Here is a 14,240-nt window from a genome sequence, read left to right on the forward strand (position 1 = left end):
AACTTGGATTCAAAAATAATGTGGAAGACATGTTTCAGTTTGAATGGAAGTTTTCCTTATGAAAGAATTTTTCAATATATAGGGCAGAAATACATTATGCCCTTCAAAAAAGGGGAGAGCCAAATCACGTTCTGGGATTCTGTGCTAGGGCCGACAAGCAAGAGCCCTGTGGCCCCATAGTGCCTGTGGAGGCAGAATGGCATGCTCCAGTCTGTCCCCACAGATGACTGAGTTGGGCGTGATCTCATTGGATAACCCTGGATTTAAGCCAGCAAAATAAGCAGTACAGATAATCAACTGTGTGTTTGTGCTAACCTGGTATTATAAATGGAGTCCAGTGGATTTCTTTGTGGGCTCTCTGGTGTGACCTAGCACCAAGGAAGTTAGGAAGCAAGTCTGATCATTGAAACTTCATGTTTTTTATACAGAAGCAGAATTACAAACTTTGAAAGCACAGAAGGGAAGTGCAATTTGCATGTTCTTTCACAACCAATGAATTATTTATTAACTGGTCATATTAAGCAGTACAAGCAGAATTAATATTCTATGTGCAGCTGAAGGTTTAAGACTGCAGCATGTTTCCATCAGAACTCTGCTTATTGCTTGTATTTTCTGATACAGTGATAAATTCTTAGACTGTGCATGTATTATAAAAAATGGCTATATTCCTAATTTTAAAATCTTTTTGCTCCTTTTTGAAAAAACTATTTCACCAACATCCTGTTTCCAACTTATAATAAGGTTAATCTCGTAACAACCTCTGATTATGTGAAGATCTTGATTTTTAAGGTCCAAATTTTCATGAGATCTTTCAAAGACTAGGTGTGGCTTGGGTAAAGAAAAGGTTTAGCATCCTTCAGTATTTAAATTAAATTTAAGTTTAATTATTTTAATTATTAATAATTTTTTTTTTTTGAAATCTGTTGCAGGGAAGAGCATGCTAAAATGGAAGGGTTGTGTATTCATTTTCTCCTTCTTTTAATTTCTGTGAAGGTGATTTTATGAGAAGAACAATGATCTTTAATGGGAGTCTTTGTTTAGTTCCTGACTTCCTGTAGTAATATTTATCCTTCCTTTGGTAAAATAAATGCAACAAAGGCAGACAAGGTTGAGTATTTGACTCTAGCAACGTGTCTGATCCCTGGAAAGGAACTTATAGGGCATTTAAAAGTATTATGCTAGTTTTTCATTTTGCTTTACTTGTTCCAGAGAAGTATTAAGCCATTCAGATTATCAGTGGAAATAAATAGAGGTTCAAGTACTCCACATCTCCCCAAATCAGGCTTCATTAGAAGTTGTCACGTCTCTGTCTGTGAAAATAGCTGGTATATTAATCCTTTCTTTTCTCTACCCTAGTTCATTTACTGAATTTTTCCAGGGTTATATCAAAACCAAAAACCACATTTACATTCACAGGGCAGAAGTACTTTAATTAGAGCAACAGAACTGACACTAGCTCTTGCCTTTATATTTTCCACAGGGCAAGAAATACGATTTTTATTATAAATGCAATCTTAAAGAAAGATCTGTATGAATTTGATGACATACAGAAACAGCTCAGCAATCCACAGTGAGGTCGCAGCCTGAAGGTTAAAAAGTAATTCACTAGGCTGTGAACAAAGCTAAAAAGAAAGTGAATACTAAATATTTAATACTGATTTTTCTCTTCTCTTTCTTTTCATAGCACTGGAGAGCATGGAAGGATATTATTACAGAGACAATGTCTCCGTAGAGGAATTTCAAGCTCAGATTAATGCAGCCTCACTAGAAAAAGTCAAGCAGTATAACCAGAAACTGAGGTGGGTAATAAACCAACATTCCTGGGTTTACCTTACTGAGTTCTGCTTTTCGACCCAGTTTCTATGACATGTATCTTTAAATGGAAGTGCATTGGACAGTGGTTGTTCTTTAGTGCGTGGCTGAATAAGATCCAAGACTCATGGTTCTGACTTTTCTCATTTCTGGACTGTTAAATTATATTGTAAAGAAAGTAAAATAATATTCTTTTTTAAATTGTTTTCCCATGAAAACTATAGCTTAACTGCCTCAGGGTTGTTTTACTAATGCATACAGAAAAGGAAATGTCTACTTGATCACAAGCAGAATGTCAGAATTGCTAAACATCTGATCTGATTGTGCAGGTCATATTTATTTAATTTCTATAGAATAGGATATTAAAAATGTTGCCCTTTTCTTAGAGGCTGAGCATCTTTTTTCAATAATAATAATAGCAGTAAAAAATATCTGGGTACTTGCATCAGTTTCAGATATGGATTACACAGTGTATACTTCTCAGTATATGTGAAGATTATGCAGCTGTGTATTTTAGTAAATGTGTCATTAAGGAGTTGCGCATAAAGACAGAATTTCTGGTATACAAAATAATCTACTAGATACAAAGTAAAATAATGAAGATGTGATCATACACTGAGATGCAAGAGTGATCTATCTGTGGAAAGCACCTTTTTGAGTACATTTCTTGCACACAAGTTGAAGAAATGCGCAAAGGACTGCGATAAAATTATTACATCTGTTCACTTTTTTTAACCTTGAATCTGATGAAAACATCCATGACAGATTTCACTAGAAGTTTTGGGCAGATTTTAAAAACAGAACAGAGAACAGATGAAAAAAAGAGATGAAAAACAGTGGAGACGGGGAAAGAGGAGAAAGAAGGATATTCAGTCATCTCATCCAAGCACATCTTAGTGGGTTCAAGTGGATAAGTGGAAAGTTTCAGTATCCTTTTCCCAGTTCCTTCACTTGTTTGCCAGTCACGGCCCACTTCTGTCTTCACGAGTTTTCTTCATAGGTCTTGTGAAAGTATATTTCCCTAGTGTTTTATCAAAACAGCGGACTACTTAAATTCTGTTTTATTCTAAGCAGTATTATAACAAAAGCAATTTTAAAGCCAGTTATATTCAGTGAATACTGTATATTTTGTTTCTTTCTGTTACATTTGTGTCAGTGCACTTCTATCCTAATCACAAATGTAATATTTATTTACTCCGTCTGCCTACACTTTTTTTATTATTACTTTCTATTTGGAAAAAACTTCCCTGTGAGTATTTATTTGAGAAGACTTGTGTGATGAATCAGTTGCACAGAAAGCTTTGGTCATGGCAGTATTGGGCCTAGATGAGCTCAGCTACTTTTGGAAAGAGATTTCTATCAGTTGGACAAGACAAGACTTTGTTGTACTGTTTTTTCAGTGAGTAGGCCTGATTTTAAAATCCCAAAACTTTTCTTAACTTTATGTTCTAATGTTCACTGACCTTGCTTAGCATGTGTGCAGTCTGGTTACGGTCTTCATTCATGCTGTGGCTGTAATGAGATACAGCACTTTTACAGCATTGTGACTTAGAGCTCTGATCAGTTAATAATCTCCAAGACCTAGTTTTGCAAGAAGTCATTAAGAAAAAGTTTACATTCACCAAAATTTACCATGTGTAGATACTGGTCATTGTAGCTCTGTCCAGTCGCAACAGTAGGAAAATTAGGGATTCCTCCAGCCTTCTAAGGTCTGATGAGAACATGTAGTAATTGATTTTTGTCCTTGTTTTCTGGCAAACTCTACCAATTTCATAAAGGAAGCACAAACAGCTTCAGGAGTCACTACTTATCTGACATAATGTGAAGAGGAAAAACAGAAAAGCAGATGCTTCATTGTTGTTCTGCCAGTTGCTAGACTGCGTAGGTGCTTGGCCTGGAGAATCTAATAAAGTAACTACTGCAGCAAAAGCTATTAACATTTGGATAACATTTCCAAAGAAAAATGTAAAAGTGAAATCAATTATTCCCTGGAAACATACTCAGATCAGCTCAAGTGCAGTAATCCTATCTTTGACTCTTCACATGGAAGAAATTCTGTATGTTGAACCGTCTAATTAGTAACAAAAGAAGTCAGTCAACATACAGTCCATAAACCATCCTTTCTGTGTAGACAAAGAATACATTGCATGCTCTTGATACGACCGTCTGATGACCATCTTACAACTGCTCCATCGCTACAGTAGTAGAAGAAAGCATTGAAGGGAGCAAATGTAGAGAAGAAGTAGGCCCAGTGGGAGAAGAGGATAGGGACAAGTGGGAATAAAACCACTGGTTGGCTGTGACGCTGCAGCTGAGTCATCCATTGATGAGAACTCTTGATGCAAGTCCAGCTTCTCTTATATTACGGACACATTTAAATAATAAAACTCTAATATGTAAAACAAATAAGACCATTTTGGTTCTGTCCCACTTAAAAAACAGAGGTGTTGGCCTGACTTGTGATGTGGACAGTCAGGACAATAAAATTAAAAAATCACTAGTGTCTTTGCTTAGCTACCCCTTAATTTCTTGTGGTAAAGTCTTGCTAGAAACTGTTGAGCATATAGAAAATTTTTGAGGAGTGTGATTTCTTTTGGGTGATGACAAAGTCTGATTCTGATGTATGCCTTTAAGAATTCATTTACAGATTATTTATTTGGGTGAATTATGAGATATATTTGTAAATTTTTAGTGGATTTCAGGACAGAATCTTTATCCATCAGCTTGTAAATTCAAGAAGCTGAATTCTTGCTTTTATTGCAAAATTCAGTCATAATAACTATGGAACTCCGACCAGCTTTTCCATAATATCAGAAGTGATATAATAATACTTCCAGGTGCAAAATTATTCTCCTTGACACTGATTTCGGCAGTCATAAAACTTGTATTTTTTATGGTTCTTGTTTTGGGGCTTTTGCAAATAGTACCTTAACAATGAAATATAAATGATAAGATTATCATTTTTATGAGGAAGCCTGAAAAGCAGTCTGAAAGCAGTTACAGAATGTGATGCTATGTGGAATGTAGAGAACCTCTCTTCATCTTCTGTATTTGACTTAACACTAGCTATTTGAATCTAGTCAATGGCATGAGGAACCTCTCATTCTCAGGCTAGCTAAGGATTTGAGTTTTTTACAATTTCTGAGGAACATTTCCCGTCCCCCCACCAGGAACATACAGGAAATCCTTTATCTGGATAAAGATGTTACTTTAAAAATAAACTAGATTATGAAGTTCGTAAAACTACTAAAAAATCTTCAGCATCTGGCCCACAGTTATTCTTAATGGTACTGGATTTCTTTTTCACAATCAGGCAGATTGCACTTTTTACTTTTTAACTTTTTATAGTTAATCAGGCTTCACCACTTCTGTCTCTCTGACACTCACAAGGAAAAAAGATTTTACACTCAAATTCTGTTTGCAAGTTGGTGGTAGTAGTGGTGGTTGTTGTTGCCAGCAATGTAAATTTAGCCTGATCAAATTATTTGCTAGTGAGAAACATGCAGCACAACCAAGGGAAAGTAATTAAGTCAGCAAAGATTTTAAACATCTTTATTACTGTGTGTTTGATAGCTCAGCAGTTGTCTTCTAATTTAGAAGAGAAACACAGAGAACCTGTGTGTCTGACTAGCACAGAGGTTAATGTTAAATGACTCCATTCCTGCCTCTCACTTTTCTTCATCTTTCTCCTTTCTCACAATTCAAACAAGCTTCTTTCACCTTGAATAAGACCTCTTGCTTTTCCAGATATCATCCTGACTCTCCTTTCTCTTTCATCTCTGAAATCCTGAACTCCACTCTTTATACTTATTTTATGGGGTTCCTTGTAGTGGCATCCATTCTGACAAGTCTTCTGCCTGCATTCTGTGCAAGACAAAATGTTAACCAATTTCCTCTGGCGAAAGAGCTCTGTCCTTCTCTTCCTTGGCCTGTCTGGAGTCTGTGGTAAAAGTGACCACGCTTTTGGTTTGTTTTGGTTTTCAATCTTGTTTCCCCATGATTTCTGTGACAATGTCTTGTCTTACTCACTTTTTCTTCTGTTTTCCTCACTCCTTAACATGTCCTTTGGAGGAGCTTATATAGCCTCCAGGTCCTGTGGAAGTCTCCTTTCTTGCTGTGTCTTTTGCTAATGTCATCTGAAAACACATCAGCACAGATGAATGGAAAAGCAATTTATGTATCATTCATATACTGGCATTTCATGGATCTGTCTCTTTATTCCTGATCTTTCTTTTTCTGTCCAGTCTCTAAGTGTTCTCTCTCTCTCCCGCCACCCCCACCCCCCGCAAGTCCTAATCCATAAGTAGCCATCAGTGTAAAGCTCAACATGTATGAAAAAGAGCTCTCCAGTTTCCTGCCTGTAACTATTTCCCTTATTCTCAAGACAAAGCCAGGCCTATAATCTGCTGCTTTGGCCACTCTTTTGTGTTTTTTTGATCACAATTCTTCTTAAAATCTTTCAGTTGATTTCTGTATAATATTTCTGTATGGTGGTCTAGCAGCTGAACCTGATGTCATTGTACAAGTTTCTTCTGGGCATGACAACTGTAGTCTTATCCCTTGTGTACCCATTCGCAATGCTGTTGCGGAGATTCTAGCCCATCGCTTTGACCATGTCACCCCTCTCTTTCCATAGTGCCCCCCCCATTCTTGACTACATCAAACTTCAGCTACTTGTCTTCAGACTCTTAGTATTCTACTTACTATTTCTCATTTATTATTAAGGTGTATATGCTGATCTTCCTTGCTGAGACAAATCTCCATTGTTCAATGGTTAGATTATCAAACAAGCAGTCTCAAGCCAGAAAAACACTCTTGTGCATATCTACAAAGCTATGTCATTGTCTTCCTTCAAGCCTCCATTACTTCATGGGGTTACCTTCAAAAATCTGGACAACAGTTTTGGCTGTAATTGCACCAAGACTGTTGCCTATTGCAATAATCCAGATTCCCATTTCTCATCTAGCTGCCTGTATTGACATTTTGCCTTATTTATGTAGTTATGTTATCTTTTGGAGACAAAGACTGTTTTTCTTCAACAGTACAGAGCACAGTGGTGTTTGAATCCTTAACAACTACAAATTCTGATAGGAGTAATGATGATAACTCATGAATGCAGTATAATTACTTGACTGCTTGATAACTGCTTGATTATGTTAAATCTTCTCTTGCAAATCTGCATTGTAAAATCACATGGGTAAACTTTAATTATTTATCATTTTTGAAGTATTACTGCTTTTAAGAATTATTTAGTTAAAAATATATTCTGTCCTTTGAATATGATTTTTACATTTGGTAAAGATCTCTTTTCTCTTGTTCTCCTGTGGGGTGTGATTCAGTATGGTTAACTAAGTTGCATGGAAATAAATATTATGGTTGCTACTGAGACCAAAAGATGTTAGTTACAGTGCAGATCTATTACAAGCTGGGACAGACCTTGACAGACAGGTTAGCTGAATGACCGTAACTCAGGCAATCCAAGGACTAAATGGTGACTTTAAGATAAAAGTTTAAGTTGGATACAAGAAGACACTTTTTACCATCAGAAGAATCGAGTTCTGAATTAGATTCCCAGAAAGAGTAAACTAGTTTTTAAAATGGACTTTGAGCATAGGAATGAAAATTTATGTATATTTGTCCAAGATATCAGAGGTTTGGACTTGATGGCTTAGGATAGGCCTTCCAATTTACAGCAGTAAGGACATTTACTCTTCCAGTCTTCCCTTCTCCATGAATATCTGACACTTGATATCAGGCAGATCATCTTAGTCTTTTTTTGTCTGTAAATTCTCTTTCTGAGGAAAAAGTTGGGTCTCTCCTATGATATTCTAAAACTATTAAAATGCGCTTTTCCACAAGTGGTCTTGGTTGGCTTCTTAACAAAGGATGTTTGGGGCAGAAGGGATGTTTGGGGCATGGGTCGTTCAGTGGGGTGCAGTGCTGCGGTTATACCAAGTATGCTTTGGGGTTTCTGCAATGTGCTCCACTGCACACTGACACCAAGAGCAAACTTGCTTGTGCCTAAAACTGCACGTTGTACTATTTGGATTCCGAAGTTTTTGGCCAATGAGAAATTAGTGAAATCACTGGCCTTTAGATGACTAGACATTTTAAATGCCTCTTAAGCACCTACAATTGTGTTTAGATATCTAAGCATCTTTAAAACTTGGTTCCCAAGTGATAGGATGATTTGGATTGGGAAGATTCAGGGGGAAGTAAGCAAAGTAATAGATGAAGGTAAGCTTAGGAGAGCTCTACTTCCCTGTAATATTTTTTCTCCCCAGCAGAGCACTTTCTTGTGACGTCCCTGACTATACTATGACCCAGTTTTTCACTCAAATGATAGGATCATGCTGTGTGAAAGGCATCTGAAGATTGCTACCCATCCCCTTCACTGGTGTGGGTGATAATTAACACTGTATAGTAATTAACTTGTCTGTGCATCAATAAACAAGGTTTGTAAAGAAGTGTTTCTCCCTTCTAGCCTACTATTTTCTGTGATTTAGAACTGTTCTTTGAAGTCAGCTGTGTCCAGGATTATTGGCAGGTACTTTTGTGGCCTGCCGTATAGCAGTTACAAAAGAAAAATTAGAGCAAGTAGTAAAGGGAAAAGGCCAGAGGTTTTTCTTTCTGTTCCTGTTGTTGCTTTCTTTGATATCTTTTTAGGAGGTAAATGAAAGTCTGTTACTCTAAGGAAGCAATTATAATCAGTGAATTTAATGACAAATGATTTAGCTAACTACCCTCATTACATTAAACATCTGATTACACTGAATGTAATACTTGTCATTTAAAAGTGTTTCATTTACAATGTAACTTCAAACAATTCTTATATCTAAAGATTCCAATGTCTATTTTGTGGCATAAGTAGCCTTTCACAGAACCATGGCAAACTTGATTTAATCGTTTAGTTGGGGTATCGTGTTATAACTCCATGAGGTTTTAATATTGTTATTCTTTGATTTCTTTTAATTTTTCTAAACATGAGAAAAGGAAAATATTTCTGCCGCTGGAGTTTATGCAAGCAAGTAACAAAATCCATCTGATGAATATAACCTGCTTTTATTTATTCACGCTCTTGTTACACACACAGCAGCTTCTCAAGCTGTAGGCTTCTTGGCAAGCTAATGTTTTCCCTATCCTGTATAATTTAGTCAAGGCAGAAAATAGATGTGATGGCACTCTTGGCTTCAGTCTGAACTAGAATTCTCTAATAGTTACTTTCATGTAAATGACATATGATGACATAAAAGACATATCCAACTACAGCTAATTAATTACTATGAAAGAAAGATGTTGTCTGTCTCCGGAACAAACTTAGACATGTTCAAGTCCATGTCTTCATTATCACAAGGGCCAGATCGTATATCAATGCCTGTAATAAATGATTAAAACCCACCTTAAATCTGACAGATGTCTTCCCTCAGAGTTTGTAGTGGAAAGCTTTTCCAAACCGAATAACTCATGTGGTTAAGAAGCTTATGCCATTTGTTCATGTGCCACTATGGTCCTGTGATTTCAGTCTTACTCTCCCCTCCCTCCCTCCCTTCCTCATGTCTATCCACTTCAGTTTGCTTATTAACATTTTTTGCCATTGCCATCAAATTGAGAAAACAGTAATCTGTGGAATGTTGTAGTTTTCAGAGAGTGAGTTTTTGTCTGTGAATTATTTTCTTTTCAGCACAGTGGAATATTTATAAAGTAGGTGCAAAACTATTGCCTTTTTTAAGACCACATATTTGATACATTGCTTTGTGTTAAAAAATGCAACAGTTACACTGGACTGCAATGCTACAAACACAAATTTACTATATACTTTATATGACTATATAAATAGGAGGAAATCTAATGCTTTTTAGATTTTTATGCTGTGGTTCCAGATGAAGTAGATACTTACAGCTGAGCTCTCTCTAAATGCAAGATCTTGATGAAGGAAAGAGATTCAAAATTAAGCATTCACTCTGAGGGACATAACAGGGAAATAACAGCTAAATTTGCCTCCTGAAAAACATAATGAGAAGCATTTTAGGCAGAAAAGAAATTGAGATTCATTGCATCTAAGTGAAGCAAGACCAGAGAGAAAACAGAGAGATGCTGGACAAAATAAATTAAATTTGTCTAGCTGGTGTAAAAGATAACTCCAGCTGGCTTGAATTTAGCTTTGGACTTTTTTCTTCCAGTGGTATACTCTTTCTGTGACTGTAAATTCATTGTTCTTCAGATTTTTGAGAAAATATGATCAGTGTTTGTTATAGACAATGTTCTGAAACTAAAAATTTTGCAGCTTGACAGGATATACCAAAAAATTCAGAATGACCTATATTCTAAGTCTTTGCTCACTGAGATGAACATCTAGTTCATTCTGCTTTCTTTTACCTTTCCAAATGCAGAGAACATGTATCCAAAACGATGAGAGCTGAAGGCCTTCATTTTTGGTCACTGATATGAATCCAGTCCAAGCCTGTAGCAACTAGAAATGCTGACCACCCAATGACTATTTGGCATGTTGTCTTTTTAACAATGTATTCTGTATCTGGAATAACAGGAGCCAAAAAGGGGAAATCTACTCCTTGGAAGGCAAATGTGGAAGTAATTATTTATTACTAGTGGTTTCAGGGTGGGTATTGCTGCTCTGATTAACGATGGGAGAAGCAGGAAGGCAGCTGTACGTGGCCTAGGACCCAAGTACTTCCCTTTCACTTATTACAATAGGAGGGTTTCAGGTGATCTTGGAAGTAGATAGAGATGCTGGAGACTTGGCTTACTGGGAGCAGAGCTTCCTTCTAGATTCCTGGAAAAATAGGGATTAAAATGGAGCACATGAAAAGTGGGTATTGTTGTACAGAGCTAAAGGAATCATTTTTCCATTTTTTAATCATCTTTGACTTTCTGTTCTGTTCTCACATTTCTGTGACCCCCTGCTTGTGTAAACAGTATATAGGATACAGTATAAAAGTATATAGTATAAAGGTGAGACTCCGCATAAGTTTGGCAGTAAGGTCGTGATGTGTGGGCTGAGGACTAAAGAACTGAGTTACTTTGCAGGTATCATCCTTAGTTTGTACTCAGATACCTGCAGTCACCCCAGCACCGATTTATTCGTGTGCTGTCTTCAGAGACTGAAGAGAGTTTGAACTGATGGGAAACCAGCAGTTTAGTCAGGTGCTGCAGGCTTCCAAGAGAATGAGGAGCAGCATGAGGAACCAGCCCCTCTGGTAGAAATAAATTCCTTAGGAATTCAGGTTTTCGGAGTCACAAGTCCGTGTCCCAGCTAGGCTCCCAGTGCATTCCACTAAAGGGGGCAGTTGCCAAGAAAGTCCTTGCATTTCATTTTCTGAAATTTTCTTACCTTTTCCCTCTTCTTGTGGGTTTTTCTAGACACAACTAAATCTAATTATTTTCCTTTTTTCTGTGTGTGTGTGTGTGTTTTGCTTGTGACTTTTTCCATATGGTCTCACCTTACAGTCACATCCTTCTCCTCATAGATTGTACTGTCTTCCACAGTTCTGTTTGCTATACTTAAAATATAGACTGCCAAAAGATGGCTTGCCACCTTATGTGCCTGGAGTAAGCCAGAAAGGGCTTACTGCATTGCTTACACATGAAATACGAATTATGCATGGTAGATTCAGAGCCATATGGTGTTAAAATCTCCTGTTCAGCATGTCAGATTGCACAAGTAAGAATAGTTGTGAAAGGTCAGAATATTGCTGTGTATGCTGTTTGAGAGGTTAAAATTGTGATACTGTTATGAAGGTTTTTTATTGTTAGAATTAAACCTTTCTCTAACTGCTAATAATATTGTACGTAGGATTGTATCACTGACATAAAGATGTTAGGGCTAGAATCCCCTTGACTTTCATAACCTTATTTTATGATGAGGCCACAGCCTCCTTACATGGCCCTTTTTGCTGAAGTACATATTTTCCCTGGCACATATAACATGAAAGGTGGGAAGTGCTTGTGTGCTATGTCATCCGATTGTTCATATGTGTAAACTTCTGTGGAGTACATAATATCCTGAGAGTAGGATATTACTGACGGAATTATCTTAATTTATTATGTCAATAGGAAGACTATTCCTGTCTTGTGCATGTAAATAGGGAAGTAATATTTAAGTTCTTTTTCTTCTGGACTTGTGTCATGAATAGAGAAATAGAAATACTGCAAATAGTTGTGGAAGCACCAGTAAAATAAACGGGAATAATGCTGTGTTGCAGTAAATATCGATTTAAAGAGTGTCTGCTGTTAGAAAGTGTCAACTGTTGTAGGTTTTAAACATACGATTTCAAGTAATTGACTTAAAATCCCTTAACATGGTCTTAGAAGGTAATTATACATGGCAATTTATCATTTATTTAGACTTACTGTTTACTGGAAAGAACATGTAACTCAGACTTTTCCATTTGTTTGCTCTGACAGCAAGTAGTTTTCTGCAATGGATACTTTGCACTAGAGAAATAATTGAATTTGGAAGCTTTTATACATATATCTATATTCTATATGTATGTATATAGATATGCTGCACACGCATACACACACACACATACACACGCACACACACACACAGAGTTAATGACCAGATGGCAGAACATAGAATTCTTATTAAAGATTTAGAAAATTATGTGTGTGTGTGTGTATATATATATATGTATACACACAGAGATACTAATTACATCATAAATATATGCTTTATAGTTAGAGTTGAAGAATTAGAGAGGTCCTGCCAGCTCTTCCTGAGTCTGAGCCTCGGTACTGACGGATCCTTTGTCATGCTGACCATGCTGATCTACGTGATCTTGAATAACGTGACCAAGTGATTGAAAATCAAGTAGCATTCAAATATATTCTCATCCTTTTCTTGAAGATAGTACGAATTTCTTCAGTATGCCACAGTGATAAAGAAAAGAAGACTTAATTCTTCTCTGCTATAAAAGCAGCAAAGCAAAAACCTTTCTAGAGCAGAAACCATTTTATAAGTCCCAACTTGCCCTTATTTTATTCCATAATCCAATTATCTGCCCTTCTCTGCCTCCCCTCCTTCTTTTACTGACCTCATGTTTCCAAGAAAGGATCATCAACATCTAGGATAAACCTGTGGGCTTCCTGGAACAGCAGAGAGTAAGCCTAGAAACTTGGCTTTGTTTGGATTACATGTGTGTATAAAGTTACAAATATGTCTCTGCAGGTTTGGAGCCTTGATAGTTCCTACTGTTTCTATTTTGCAGGCTTTTACATGTCCAAATCAATTTTGTAGGGTACCCTGTAACATGCTTCACTAAGATCAAAATATCACCACTTTTGCATCTCCTTTGCACAAAAGTTGTGGGAAAACTTCTTCAAAAAGCATTCATTTTGTGATAGATTTTTCTTTTTGAACCCTAAGGTGTTTGTTACCTTATTCCCCTGTAAGTTTTCTCTCACATATTTGTTCCATTGTTGGACACTATCACATAGGGAACGTATTACAAAAGTGGCATGTAACAATCCCTTTTACTTTTGATGCCTATTATTTTTTCCACTTAAAAAAAAAAAAAAAAAGCTGTTCTGCCACAATTGAGAGAAACTGTACGGCTTTTAGCAGCAAAAACAGCATCACATTTTCAGACAAAGAACTATGATTTCATTCTTTTTCATTTCAAATGGATTAGAAAATGTTGTCCAAATTGGGCACCATGCCAGGATTGCCATTAACTTTTCCTATAAAATTTGATTAAGGACCTTAACAGGCATTTAGTAATTAAGTGAAGTGCTTTGGAAATTTATATGCTGTCCATAGTTTGTCATGTTCTGTGAAATACTGAAGACAGTTTTTTATGAAAAGCAATAAAAATAAAGCACTTGAGAAACATCTGAGAGTGTTATCTGATCATGTGGAGGAATAGTTTCATTTGTAACAGGATATTTTGATATTTAAAATTAATGTTGTGTATAGTTGATTTTTGTTTGTTCTTTAAGTTAATGAATAATTGACTTAGTTAATGTAATAATTTCCATAATTGTGTATTCCCTTCTAGTGTCCATGTTGCTTCATTTTGTACCCTGGGTAGATTGTTTTCCATGTATTCCATTAGTTGTGTACTGTTCTATATTTGGGTTCTGGTTTCATTTAATGCAGCTGAATTTGCTGAAATAATAGTCCAAAGAGTGCTGAACAGACTCTGAATGAAGCAGATTTCCCTGTGGCATAGCAGGAGAAAGCTGTATAGGCTTTTAGTCTGATAATGTTCGGTGGATGGGAGGATTACGCTTTAGATTCTAGCTTTGCTAACAAAGGAAAAGGTTGGTGTGTTGCTGCTGAGGTAGCTTTTATGTGCTGTGGCCATTCATAGTGATTTACAAGTAATTTTCTCTGTGAATCTCTCTTCCTTCCAATAGTTTCCAGCTTTCTTTGACACAGAGTGCATTTTGGATGGTACAACAGGCCT

General features: G+C 36.5%; 1 protein-coding gene across 1 annotated transcript in view; it reads left to right on the forward strand.

Moving 5' to 3' along the window:
• Positions 1-14,240, forward strand: part of PREX2 (phosphatidylinositol-3,4,5-trisphosphate dependent Rac exchange factor 2) — a 185,281-nt gene that overhangs the window by 140,974 nt on the left and 30,067 nt on the right. The window contains exon 35 of the mRNA XM_013942875.2: positions 1,685-1,799. Coding sequence (XP_013798329.1) covers positions 1,685-1,799 — 115 coding nt within the window. The remainder of the gene's footprint in view (positions 1-1,684; positions 1,800-14,240) is intronic.

This window comes from Apteryx mantelli, chromosome 2 (assembly GCF_036417845.1).
Source record: "Apteryx mantelli isolate bAptMan1 chromosome 2, bAptMan1.hap1, whole genome shotgun sequence".
NCBI lineage: Eukaryota > Metazoa > Chordata > Aves > Apterygiformes > Apterygidae > Apteryx > Apteryx mantelli.